Source organism: Gymnoscopelus braueri, assembly GCF_963280865.1.
Source record: "Gymnoscopelus braueri genome assembly, chromosome: 14".
NCBI lineage: Eukaryota > Metazoa > Chordata > Actinopteri > Myctophiformes > Myctophidae > Gymnoscopelus > Gymnoscopelus braueri.
Window position 1 is genome coordinate 35671492 of NC_137619.1, and position 13901 is coordinate 35685392.

The following is a 13901-nucleotide window of genomic DNA, read 5'->3' on the forward strand; positions in this document are numbered from 1 at the left end:
AGGACAGGTGGGTGGTGCTAAGGTGGTGGAGGTGAGAATCAGGTATACATAATGAACTGGAGGCGTGTCCACATAAAAACAACATTTTAACACTTACTGTACACTTTTTTTTTGTTGAAAAAAATCCCTACATAATAATAATACCTTATGATCAGGTTTTAGGGTTGAAAAATATCATGGCACCCCATCTTTAATGATCCGTTTGATTATGCTGTTGTAGGCCTAAGCGTTATATATCCTTCAAATAAAATAATTATTTTGGGACTTTAAGCAAAAAAAGGGGATCAAATACATAACATTACAATCCTAAAATGCAACCTTTTCTGAGGGCATTTGCAACTGATAATGAACTCACTGACTCTTGTGAGTGACAATCAAGCCCAAGTGAAGTGAGGTAATGCTTTGAACGATTGAACTAGACACAGTTCAGTATTATGTCAAATGTACAGTTGATTAGCACCATCTAGTGGTGGCTTACGAAGTAGCTACAGCGTATTAAACATCTTTCTGTTGTATATTGCTCAAGTAGCCTACTTAAGAATTTAGGTAAGGTGTAATGTGGGGATCTAAAGGCAATTTATCTGATTCATTATTTAAAAGTTCTCAGTATTTAACGCATTTGTTTTCAGATAGAATATGTCCAAAAATAATTATGTGCCTCAATAAAAATAAAAGTTGGATGCATTTTAACCACTTAAAACCCATATGGTTGAGCGGAGTACCCCAAGGCTCTATGCTAGTGTTTTTGTTTTCTGTTATTAGGGGGGGAAACTTTTGCTGAAAATGGCTATCAAAAGCTTTCCCCACAAATATGGATGCTGGGGTTTAAGTGGTCAAGAGTAAATTCTCACACAGAATAGTGAACAGTCACTATACTGGACACTGACAGGCTGACAGTAGTAGATCCCTTCTCTCATTCCACACCCATTCAAATAATAGAAGTCTGCTGACTTTGGGCATTCCTGAGGGCGTGTCAATTAAAATGCTGCAAACCTGGCTAATTGGAAGTATTTGTAGAATTGTTTAGTGAAGTGTATATTATAGACACAATCCATTGGTGTTGCGTTAAGTCAATACAAATTAATATTTTATAGATTATTTTGTAAAGAAATTCCTCCTAATGTAACAGCTCAACCAAAAAGGTTGTCTTCTTTAAAAAGCATGGATTTAAAAAGAATAGTGAATATAGATGTTCACTTTCAATTTGGGGTCCCATTCTGGTCATGTCATAACATTGAATGTACCACTTGAACCCTTACTTTGTTGTAAACCAAGTAGCAAAAACAAATGTATGTGAGATTGTACCGATTATAACATGGCCAGAATAGGGGCGCTAGGAGGATTCATGTGGTTAATGGCTACATATTAGATGTAGTAGCCATTAAATTATAGAATTCCATGATGTTGTACAGAAAGTAGAGCTAGACTGATTCAATGCTGTACATATTTATTTGAAGCAGTATAACATTCCAAAATAAGTGATCACCACCATCTCCACTTCAATGACATACTACTTTAATATTCCTATTACAGTGTGTCAGCACAGCAAAGCAAACAATATTTTTTTAACCACTAGAACCCTAGTGTCCCTATTCTGAGGCGAATATCCGATAGAAATAGCAGATCTACAAGCTCATAGATCATCTATTTTCGGCAAAGATATTTAATGTAAAGGAGTGGGCTGATTTAACGGCGTCTCGACCCTGTGACTTCGCTATGCCCGGCCCCTATAGACCCCCGGGGCCTCTCCAGTCAACTATAGGCTTTAAGTGGTTAAAATGCAAAAGGATTTCTACCAAGTGCTGAGAAAGCACATAACCAGCAACAGAAATTCTCGTTGTTTAATGAGTGGAAGCACATTATTTACAGAACACAAGATTAAAAGCAAACTATTGTACAACCCTGCTACATTAAAGCCCAATCTATACTTCATCATGCGTCATGTTTTTTTTGTGTTTTTTTTTTTTACTTGAAAATTCAGGTATTTACGGCGAGCGACGCAGTCGTATGACAAAGTTCGGGGGCGGCTGTGGCTCAGGAGGTAGAGTGGCCATTTGGAAACCGGAAGATTCCTGGTTCATCCCCGGCCTTGAGCAAGACACTGAACCCCTAAGTGCTCCCAATGGTGCTGGCACCTTGCATGGTTGCCACTGTCGGTGTGTGAATGTAATGCACATTGAAATGCAGAGCATTCACGGTATAAATTAGGCTTCATTCTCACACAGATAAGGCTTAAGTTTACCATAAACAGAAGAGAAATATGTACACATCTGAACGCTATAACACATCTTTCACATCTTCACCCTATTAAAATAATTTTGTTACCATAAAAATCTGATACAATATATACAACTTTGATTCAAGATGCACACCTAGCGTTCTGTAATCTCAACCGCCACCTGTTTGGACCACTTTAAAATCCTGCCACATAATTTGGTCATTCTTAGCATGCTTTTGTGTGTTTAAGTGCAACAAGACAATTCTCATTTGAATCTGTTGACAGGGTCTCCAATCAGTTCAGGGCATCTCTCTTCTCCCTTTGCAATCCTGTCACACCTCCTCAGGAAGTCATAGTTGATCTTGTCAGTTATAACACTGTCCTGCTTGTACTGGGGATGCTCTCCAACAAATGCTCTCATCCACTTAGCCATGGTCATCACTTCCCCTATTTGAAATGAGGAGTGAAAGAAGGTAAATGTAAAAACAGATCACACAGAATTTGGTTCATGGCTTCTTTGGCTGCAGTGTCAACATACCGGAGGCACGTTTCTTTATGAGTTTCAGGTAGTTCAGAATGGTGCACCTGGTATCAACATCCACTTCCATGTTTTCCAGGTAGCAGTTGAGGATTGGGATAAGCCCTTGAAACACTCCCTCCTAGTGGTAGAAAGTATCATTTGTTTATTAACCACTTTTTTCACTCTAAACCATACAGTATCTCTTCTTAGAAACAATCTACAAGCTCACAATGAGTTGCGTTGCGATGCTTTGTGAGCTTGAAGATTGACTATTTTCACAGAATGTTTGCCTACTATGACATGCCTAGAATAGGGTTGCTCGGGTTCATGTGGTGCAGAAATACCAAAATTATTATAAATTACAACAAAAAGAACAATTAAGAGACATAATCACCTTTCCATTGATGATTGTATCTATACTCATCAGTGTGTACTCCTCATTAGCACCATCAATCTCCAGGCCGTTCTGAGCCGATGACGTGCCGTCAAGGCCTGGGTTGCAGCAGCCTGTAAGTGATCAAGACAAAATAATCAGCTGATGTTGTCTATACCCACACCATGACATGGTACTTGAAGTTGTATTTATATCACCCACCTTTGAAGATGTCTTTTCGGAAGTAGAACATGCCCTCCTGCACAGCGTTTCTTTTCTGTGCAACCTTCATGTTTTCGTCGACCTAATGTAACAATGTATCTGCATATCAGACTATTGCTGACAAAGTTGCTACAAAGACAACCTAAAAATGTTAAAACTGCATAATCTATGCATTGCTTGTTTACACCTTACTAATAGGCCAATTGTATAGATACGTGCTAGAAAGGTGGTTTTACCTTTGACAAGGGGATCAGGAAGTCCAGTTTGTAGGACAAGATCACTCTGGTTAGCAGGACGACAAACACCACATATGCAGCATTTTCAAAATCAGTTAGTTGAACCTGGAACAAAAAACACATAAGAATGCAGGAAAAAAAACATATCGCTTGGCAATAAGGGATTACATCTACAGTGTGCATTTGAATATGCACCCAAAGCCAAGGCAAAGGTTTTTAAATAATCGTTTGCAGTTTGTTGATTACCTCCATAGGGCGGAACTCAACTCTCCAGCCAATATCTGAATTTGGAGGTGGAGGTTTGAACCTCATCGTCTGCCAGTTGGTCGACTGTAGATTCTACCAGAGATTACAAGAGGCTGAGTCAATGTACGAGGACAAAAGCCATGCAAAGTGTGGGCCTTCATCATAACTAGTGTATGGAATTATTGAGAGTCTTACCTCAAAGTGATCAGACTCTTTTTCATCATCCAGGTTGATTTTCTCCTCAAAGAGCGAGAGGGGATCTCGAATGAAGAGGTGAGCTATGTGTTGGGCCAGTAGCTTGTCAATCCCTGTTAATGAACAGCTGAGTTGAGTATTTTATGGTTGACAATAAAGTTTATATTCACATGCTTCGGTGATCATTCATGGTGTACTGCGTTTGTCCTTTCTGCAGTCCATTGGGACTTTGAAATGTCGATCCAGATGTCTGTACCTGCTCCTAGAAGTTGTTTGTTGATCTCCTCGTCTATTGTGAGATCAATGTCGTTGTACTTTTCACCACAGCTGGACAGGTAGCTGTCGATTGAATCATATCTTGACTTGAAGATTCGGTACTTGTCGCTTTTTAAAGGCTGCAAAATGAAAAAGGCATTATTATATACATCCAAATGAGGCTGTTTCTTTGGCATGTGATATTTATATTGATCTCTGGTCAGAGTGTAGTCGAGTGAACCAGGTAAAACTGGGTCGGCAGGTTTTGTTTTCTTGGTAATTTTCTAAGTCAAAATGTAGCTGCTGTTAGCAAACATTTCAAATTTGCTTAACCACATGAAGTATAGACACCTAGGGCATTATTGTATACATCCAAATGAGGCTGTTTCTTTTGCATGTGATATTTATATTGATCTCTGGTCAGAGTGTAGTCGAGTGAACTAGGTAAAACTGGGTCGGCAGGTTTTGTTTTCTTGGTAATTTTCTAAGTCAAAATGTAGCTGCTGTTAGCAAACATTTCAAATTTGCTTAACCACATGAAGTATAGACACCTAGGGGACACCGGTCAACAAAGTATTAAGTGGTTATGGGAGCAGGGGGCAGTGTAGGTGCACGGTTTGTCTATAGTTAGAGGCTAGATCCACCTCCTCACCTTCAGGCCCCTCTCTTCCTGTGTCCTGTCATCCACCGAGGCAGAAATAACCCCCCAGCGACAATCAATGTCTGACACATAACCTCGGTAGAAGGGCGAGGCAGCACTCAAAGCCATCTGTTTAAAAACAGAATACAGTACACAGTTTCAAAAGGAAAAGTCTAAGTTCACAACACATTGTTGCGTTTTTACACAGCAGATTCCAGAGAATTCCCCCCAAAACCTTTCCCCAGGCCATCAGACATCAGACTGCTTTCATGGTGTGCTTTTAGGTTGTCTCTTTTGAGCTGTTTTGTTCTTATGTAGTGGAGCATCCCAGCGAACAGTGCATTTAAGTGACAAATAAAATGAATCTGAATCTGGTCCAAAAAGTGGTAAACATAACATTCATAAAGATGATGATCACACCTGTATCTACTACTTACCACTATGGGGCAGAATGTTGCTAGTTGGTCATAAAGGTACCTTGCTTCATCAATGCTGCAAGCTTGGAATGTCACCTGGAAAAGGATGCCATTCATGATGTTTGCAAAGAGGAGCATTCTAATCTTGCCTACAGAACTGGTTCTCAAAGTGGAGTCTGTAATTAATCCTCCTTGACATGAAAAAGTTTGAAAACCACTGATCCTATTCTGTCACAAAATGTGTAGTGATGGAGATGGTGTTTTTGTTTATGCATACTTGAAGGCAGCAGTTGCCCATTCCAAAGCCCATAGCGTCCATGTAGATGTGGTCTGGGAGCGCTGCCCTGGCTGCCTCCCCGTCATCTTCAGGAAACTTCTCAACGAATGGTGATGGGGTGTTCCTGTCCTTAAATACTGAAACATTGCAAAATTATATTGATAAAAAATTACTTTCATTCATCAAACCTAATGCATTTTGCTGTTAACACCGTCATTTCATCAACAGTGATGAGAGCTAACAGGTGGCATTATGTAAAATCATGTAACTAATGTTACAATATCATGTGCATGACACTGGCCATTAAGTTGGGTAAGTTGAGTTAGTTGAGACAACAATATTTAATTGAGGAAAGTAGAGCCTGCACTCCAGCTACATGGAAAAGAACCACTTTATTTGCAAAAACTTGACAACATCTCGAACCTCTAGGGATCTTCTCCAGGTCAATATTGACCTCAATGTTAGCCTTATTGGACCAGCCAGCACCCATAGTCGATTAAGTTTGCTTAAGTTATTTAAGTTTGCTTTGACAATAATATTTAATGACAATTAATTTGCAAGTGCAAATGGTTTAGAATTGAAGTATATAATAGAAGTCTTGGTTCTCATGTAAACTTACTTGGCACGTTGATCACCACTTTCTCACCTCTTCTGTGACGTATATTTCTGGTAAGGTTACTGGGGAAAACAAATCATGTCAGTACACGATACACATACATATACCTATTAATATAAACATTAGAGAAGTTAGCAAAGAAATGTACATGCATATGTATAATGTCACCCAAAACTAGTGTCAGCCTCAGTACTTTAATAGACCTGTTAGACCTGTAGACCTGTTTTAAAGCGAAAAGCCATAAAACAGCAACTAGGCCAACAATCAACACAAAGAAATTCAAATCGGATTCAAATTATTTCATCAGTCACTGTATAATAATCTTTACTTTGTCGCAAACAGTATAACTTTTGTCTCAAATGTAATTGTTAGTTTTTCATTTGGTGAAATTGAACTACCTCAAGTAGGTTAACTAGACAGGCATTTTATAAGCTGTGTAAATGAGGGCAAAGTTCTGAGAAGGCCTGCATGACTGAGTACTGTAGACATGCAAAAACAACAGATTGTTCATGAGGGGCTCATGATGATGACACAGACGTTTAAGTTAACAACACATTGTTATTCACATACAGTAGTTTCACATACTATGCATACAAACTCGTACTGCACAGCGAGATTATCGGTTCTTGCCACATTGAAACCTTAAAACCTTAAGCCAGTAGCAACTTAATAAAGCTTCATTCATTTAAACCTTTATTAAGACAAGAAAAACAAACCATTAATCAACTAACTTTTCCAGTAAAGACCAATGAGTTTAAGCTTCCCATGGCTGCGTAGCTGACTGTTTTTAAGTCGTGTGGTTTTCCATTGTTATCCATTGAGTTGTACTGTTGCTAGGGTCAATGGGATTTTGACAGATGACAAATGGGGGTTCATGTGACAATTGATCTTGTTGTTTTTTCAATAGACAGACCGAAGCTTGTTGCTGATATTGATACTCTTTTTGCTCTTTACCAAAGATGCTGTTAAATTATGGAAAGCACTTTTATGTCACAAAAACAATCTGATTCCAATCTACATAGGCACGTTTGGATAGGCAAAATGTGCCTACTTTTTTATTAAGACTGAACAGCAAAAAAAACACATGGAAACAGAATTTTGCTACTCAGATTTTAACCACATTCCTAGGTGGTTTGTTACTTTCAAATCAGATTTCTAAAGATGTGTCTCAGTCTGGGTACTCTGACACAGAAATCTGACTTATACTTCATCGTGCAACGCCACTGTATGACAAATATCAATATAAAATTAAGCATTACTCATGCCTATGTCGTTACACCGTTAACACAGCAACCAATACAGATAGGGCGATGATTTCTGATTAGAATACACAATCTGATCTGATCACTCGGAAATAACAGTGTGGACAGTCAGTCCTAAAGATCATATTTGAGAAACTAATTGGATCTGCCTGTAGTCTGAACAGAGCCTAACTCACCGTAAATTGTAAATCAGTGGTCATCAAAACCTTACCAATGAGCCAGTCAAACAGTTTCCTAGAACGGCAAGTAAAAGCCTACCTGAATCTTGGGTGTTTATTTATGGCTTCGTCTGGGAAAAACAACGATTTGGACACGCCCCTTTCAACAGGAGTAGGCCGGCATTCTGGCTTTGTGAAACCCGGGCAGCCCAGCCTGTTTTTAAAAGAAAGAATGTGTTTTTATGTGCCGTTTTTGAGTTTTCACCTTTCATATCTGTGGGTTCGATATCCGCAGGAAGCTCACGATGCGATACATACTGCGATACAAGAACATTTGCTCAAAATAGGGACGTCGGGTTGAAAGTGGAATCTACCTTGGAAATGAGGTGATGGTGCAAAGTGTTTCAGTGTCACTAAGTTCCGACGAAGCCTCTCGTCGTCTCTTCCCCATGTTGTCTTCTACCGTGTTGAACTCCGACATGGTCCCTCCATACGGCTGTCCAGGGGTCCCTTCGATCATGTAGCTGCCATATTCCGGCCTCCAGAGGGTAGGATGGCTGCGCACAAAAAACAACAACAACAACCCCCAAAAAACATCATGAAAACATTGCGGTTCAATGTTTAGGAGGTCGATGAGCCATCAGTCCATGAAGAAAAGGCCCAAGTACACAATAAAATCCTCAGTGTTCATGTATCCGTTTGAAACTCAGAGAGTGTAAACACTTGTACATTTGTACACTCTCACGGTTAAATTAAGACTCTGAATTTACAGTGTATCAGGGCGTGGTATCACTTTGACCGTTCAGATTAAGTAAACACACAGCCTCAATCTTTTGTATGCCTTTATCTTATGCCATTATATCAACAGGCCAAAAATGAGTGCAAGGCATTTGTGCACTGGGGCGTGCTCTTCAGTATGTGCGACAGAGAGGCAGTAATGTGGAATGCATGGGCTCTTCTATTCCCACTGACACTGGTATTTCCCCCGGGTTAAGTTGGCTCCACAGATTTGGTCCGACGTCATTTGCAGCTAGTAAGCATAACACTCATGGGCTTGTACAAACACATTCAGACAGTGGGGATAACTCCTTATCCTGTTTGAAGACAATTAGGCTATCTTTAGTGGAAGAAATTAAATCTTTACGGCTTCTGCAGAGGTTATATATTCAGTATTTATTTGCTCTAACCTTTAAATGTTTTTTATTTATTATTTGTATATCACCATCTCCACAAGTATTCTCTAATCCATAAGTTTTCTAACAAATTATCCTCGCGTATTCTATAACAAAACCAGTATTCACTCCTCTCATATGTCAGTGCTCACAAACACACCTACATGCATATTTTAATGCCATGGTAACTGTAATCCTAATGCCATTGCTTTTGCAAATTGTTTAGTCTGTACTCTGTATTACATTGTATTTTATTATATGCATTATGTGCTAATAATTAAACCAAGTAAACTGAATTACTAAAACAATGTTTTTTTGGGGGGACCACTGAAGCTGTATGCAGCATTTCCCAGAGGGAGCTGGATGAGCAGGGAGTAGAGCTACACTGCTGGGGATGTTTGTGTTCAGGCAGGTAGACACGTGACAATGTGTTTACCACTTTTGCATTGCGTTCATGCACTGTGAGTGAGGGGTTGTGCTTTACTCAACTTATAGCATATACATGTTATTTTTCAGCATCTTATATACGGTATGTATATATAATTATGCACATGCACACACATATATGTGCTTTTTTTGGAGACCTTAAATTAATATTACAATTCTTTACTGATCATTCGCACTGTCGACCTTTACTTTAGTGATAATTCACACAGTCGATCTTTATACTACCCACCTGAAAGGTCACTGAGAGTGTACAATTGTACTTAGCCACAGGTTTTGATTGAATACTTTATTAACTGTTTGCAAAAAAAGCACAGAGAGTACAGTTTAATACAAATACAAGTAAAGTACAAGTGTACTCACCTGACAAGCCCATGTTAACTACTCAAGCCCTATATACTTCGCTGTACAACAAATTATTGACAAAAATATCAATAATTACAGTCTGCAGGCAAGATCTAAATTTAACTGTAATCCTGTATTGATAGTACCCATACCCATAGTATTGTTTATTTTACACTTAATGCAACATAGTAATACACAATCATTGTAATACCTTTTTAATATATGAATCAGTGAGCTTAGATTTTTTTGTATGAAAGTATCCTACTTACTTAGGGTTTGTATTTTCCCCTTTATCTTGAAGCGTGTCCAAAACCTCTCCTCCATTCAGAACGAGATGAACTTTTTCATTCTTTTCGTCCATTTCAATCAGCATGTACTCCACCTTGAATAAAATACAAATAATAAATACACCATAAAGCGTTACCATATCATTCATCAAGACTACTGTACAGACCTATTTCTATTAACACTTTAAGCTACAAGATTCATATCCGGCCAAGAGAACAGACATTATTTGTAGAACCAATATTCCAATAACATTCATTAACCCATATTTTCAAGATCAAAATGTGATGCCGGCACATCAATTCCAATTCATCGATTAGTTTTCCTTGACTTTGACTCTGGTAGCCTGTAATCCCTGGGTCTGAAAGGGGGATTAATTCTATAACAACAACATTCCACATTGTTTGAAATCAAAGCACTGTGTTGAGGCTGAAGCACACAAAGGCGTATATTTTACTCTCTAGTCTCTGTGGAAATGTACCGCCAAATATTTATAAAGACACCAGCACTTATTCAGTGTGTACTATTAACTGTTCAAACATTTAAAATACAAACTTCAAGCTTCCTAATTTAAGTTTCCAAAGTCTTTAGAAAGTTAAAATAAAATGTATTCTTAGGTGTGCTTAATAAAAACACTAATTAATATTGATATAGTGATGGAAATGACTGGATGTAGAAAACACATGTCATGTAGCCCAGTAGTAATTACCGGGAGAATAAAAACCTTGGTCAAAGTCTCAAGGTGCACATCTATTAATAAGGCCTACCTATTTATTTAATAATTGAAAAGGGTTATTATTTGCAACAAAAATATGCGACTGGTGTGGCCTAAACACACACCCTCTGGTTATTATTATTATTATTTTTTTAACAAAGACGTTTATTTGCTTTTCTGCAGAGAAAGCCTCTGGTTATTCTAACTGTTAGAATAACCAGAGGCTGTGTGTTTATTATACAGAGCTAACTGGACCTATATTCTCAGTATGTAGAAACCAGACAAACATGTTGTGCAAATGACAAAGACTCATTTTGATGCCAATTCATTACATTCTAGTGATTCCCAGTTATTGTAATTGTTATGTAAGTTCAACACATTCACCATTGATAAGACACACACACACATGGGTCAGGGTGAGTGTGACTGACAGATCGTGTTGCATGTGATGAGTTACAAAAGGCAGCAACACAGCAGCAGCAGGCAGCCAGCATTTCACGAAACACTTCAACTTCACTCAAGTTAAAGTGTTCTCCTTTACTCCTTACCTCATCGCCCCATTTTAAAACGTCTTTCTGGCGTTCCTTGACTTTATTGTAGATGTTGAGAAACTGAATGATGCCATGTTTCCTCACATGGTCCGCATACTTCTTGGTTTCTTCCCAGTTCAGCGGTGAGCCTTGAGACAGCAAGCCCATTGCACAAACGTGCCGTCAACTGACGCGTGGTAGTGGCGGTGTGTCTGTCTGTTACTGGAAGGCAGTGTTGCCAGATTCTGCGAGAGAAATAAGGAACCAGACCTATGAAAACAAGCCCAAAAGAAAATAGCCCAAGGCCACCACGGCTATTGGAAAATAGCCGACCTACAAGCTCACAACGCGTCGTGAGCTTGTAGATCTGCTTTAAAAAATAAATAAAATAAACATTTTAACAACAACAAATCTTGTATGGCACAAAATATTTTCAGGGGGGGGTCTTTGGAAAAATACATATTAATCTGAGTGTCCTTGGCATGAAAATGTTTAAGAACCACTGGTTTAAACAACATTAAGCCCAAATAAGCAACTATACACTTTAGAAACCCAAGTCCAAAAAAAACCCCAACCCAACCAATATTTACAAGCGACTTTACAGGAGAAAAGCCCAAAATCGCTTATAATAAGCTGACATGGCAACCCTGCACTATACACTTGCCTGGTTGTGTAGCTACCATGTAGTAAGATAGTTTACCTTGCTCAAAACACAGCTAGCGTTCAATCTGGACCCGATAAGGAAGAACAGAGCCGATGTGATTGTGCCGAGTCGTTAGATGACCGTCCAGGTTCCGAACGAAGGCCCCTTGCTCATCACTTAGCTAATGTCTAGTTAGCTAACGTGATATAATACAACTAAAAGAGTCCGGGGGAGAGGTGGTTGCAGTCCCCTTACACAACACAAGCCTTTGTGGTTTAAAAAAAAACAGAACAAAAACAAACCCGGCAACCATGAAGTGATATTCCAGTTAATGGAATGGACTGAGGAAGAAGTGAGTTGCTGTGTTGGTTCTTCTGGTCCAGTTCGGTTCAGTCCAGTCCTGTGTTAAGTTGACCTGTGTGTGAAACCAGGCAGCAAGCAGCGAGTGACTGAACTCTCCACAGTCCACACACAGATCCAGCCCACTGCCAATAGCAGGCAGGCTTCCCGCCAGCGTTGCCAGATTCTGCGAGAGAAACAAGCAACCAGTTCCATGAAAACAAGCCCAAAAGAAGCAACTATGGCACTTAAAAATACATTGGCTATTTGAAAATTGCCGATCTACAAGCTCACAACGCGTCACTTGTAGATCTGCTATGTAAAAAAAAACGTGAAGAAAATTTAAAACATGTTGAATATTTTTGAAACATTTTAATAACACAAATCTTGCATGCAGGTCCCTGCCTCCCTGGCATAAATCATTTTCAAATGGGGGTCCTTGACTTGAAAATGTTTGAGAATCACAGGTTTAAACAAAACCAGCCCAAATAAGCAACTACACTTCAGAAACAAGCCCCAAAAAACGCAACCTGTAACTACCAATATTTACAAGCAACTTTACAGAAAAATAGCCCAAAGTTGCTTATAATAAGCCGACATGGCAACGCTGCTTTCCGCAGTACCCGTAGAAAGCCTGGTTCCTATTTTCAATCAACCGGAGTGATCCCGGTCTAGAGCCAGCCGAGCCAGCCCTACTGTATCCGGTTATTTTGCACGCACACATAACTCGTGCGTACCGTTTCCGTATCCACTCTAGACCTCAGACCGGATCAGCAACGTCACTGAAGTGAATGGATCTCAGTCTACTACTGCTGCCCCTGCCGAACGCACGCGACGTCACGCCGTCAGGCGGAGTCACGTCATTCTATGACTCAGCATTCTTCATGCCCCGTGCTCCTCCTTGAAACCTGTCAAGTGGAAGTTACATACACAGTTAAAATCCTGAGTGTTATACTGGTATCTGTCTGAGAGTGCACAAAATGGAACCAAATGGACCATTTGTGTAGACTTCTAAACACTCTGGATTTGAACTGTGTAGTGTGTACAGGAACACATATTGTCGTCATGGATATGATTTTGACAAAAGGAAATTCATAGTAAGGATGACACTGCAAAACTCGGACCGGTGGGTGCGGGCACTGGGCAGGGGCCAGGCAGCCACCAAGCGATGAATTAAGATATGATATCCATAACCTACACGTGGTTCTCAAAGTGGGTTCCGGGAACCCCCAGGGGTCCATGAGGGCGTTCCAGGGGTCCCCAGCATAAATATAGTTAAAGGTAGGGTAAGTGATATTTTTTGGTTAAAACGATTTTTTTTTGCTAAAAGGTTACAGCACTATATTCTGATAGTAATCATTGCTATAGATTGTTTGTTCAGTAACAGGGGTCTCCATGTCTCTCCAGCTCTTTAATAAACAGAAAATACATTTTCAGGTAGGTGACACAATGTCAGCCAATCAGGAGAGAGTACCCATTTATCAGCTTAATTTTTATAGTGTTCCAGTTTTGTCTGCTCATTTCTTTGAGTCATCACTTCCAATTTCACTTTTAATCTGCATCCTGACTGAGTTTTCTAACTTCTCTATCCTGAATGGATCAAATTGTTATCCTGACCTGAATATGCATTAAAGAGCTGGAGAGACATGGAGACTCCTGTTACTGAACAAACACTCAATAGCAATGAGTACTATCAGAATATAGAGCTATTTAACACTTATTTTAACCAAAGAAAATCACTTACCCTACCTTTAATATAGCATCAAGATTAGTTGAACCACTTTAACCCTACAC

The 13901-nt window shown here is 39.4% G+C and overlaps 1 protein-coding gene across 2 annotated transcripts; it reads right to left on the bottom strand.

The window, feature by feature from the left end:
* Positions 1-1430: 1430 nt before the first annotated feature.
* On the bottom strand, positions 1431-12234 carry gclc (glutamate-cysteine ligase, catalytic subunit). 2 transcript variants are annotated; one of them, XM_080450399.1, is made up of 17 exons: positions 11826-12234; positions 11144-11370; positions 9865-9977; positions 8009-8191; positions 7735-7848; positions 6218-6276; positions 5599-5735; positions 5343-5417; positions 4918-5034; positions 4267-4405; positions 4011-4123; positions 3816-3908; positions 3570-3674; positions 3334-3415; positions 3133-3245; positions 2757-2877; positions 1431-2665 (listed from the first exon to the last, which is right to left on the bottom strand). In XM_080450399.1, exons 2-17 carry the CDS (start codon positions 11291-11293, stop codon positions 2484-2486), a joined length of 1896 nt encoding a protein of 631 aa, XP_080306525.1. In that variant the 5' UTR covers positions 11294-11370; positions 11826-12234; the 3' UTR covers positions 1431-2483. The 2 variants fall into 2 exon arrangements, with proteins under 2 accessions (XP_080306525.1, XP_080306526.1); XM_080450400.1 differs by having other exon boundaries at positions 12071-12229.
* Between the last annotated feature and the right edge of the window lie 1667 nt (positions 12235-13901).

Excerpts from the sequence above, each read along its gene's own strand:
- gclc (XM_080450399.1), bottom strand. The coding sequence starts at position 11,293 with ATGGGCTTGCTGTCTCAAGGCTCACCGCTGAACTGGGAAGAAACCAAG. Across the intron at positions 7,849-8,008 it reads ACCATCACCTCATTTCCAAG|GCTGGGCTGCCCGGGTTTCA; the intron begins GTAGATTCCACT and ends TTTTAAAAACAG. Across the intron at positions 4,406-4,917 it reads AGGAAGAGAGGGGCCTGAAG|CCTTTAAAAAGCGACAAGTA; the intron begins GTGAGGAGGTGG and ends TTCATTTTGCAG.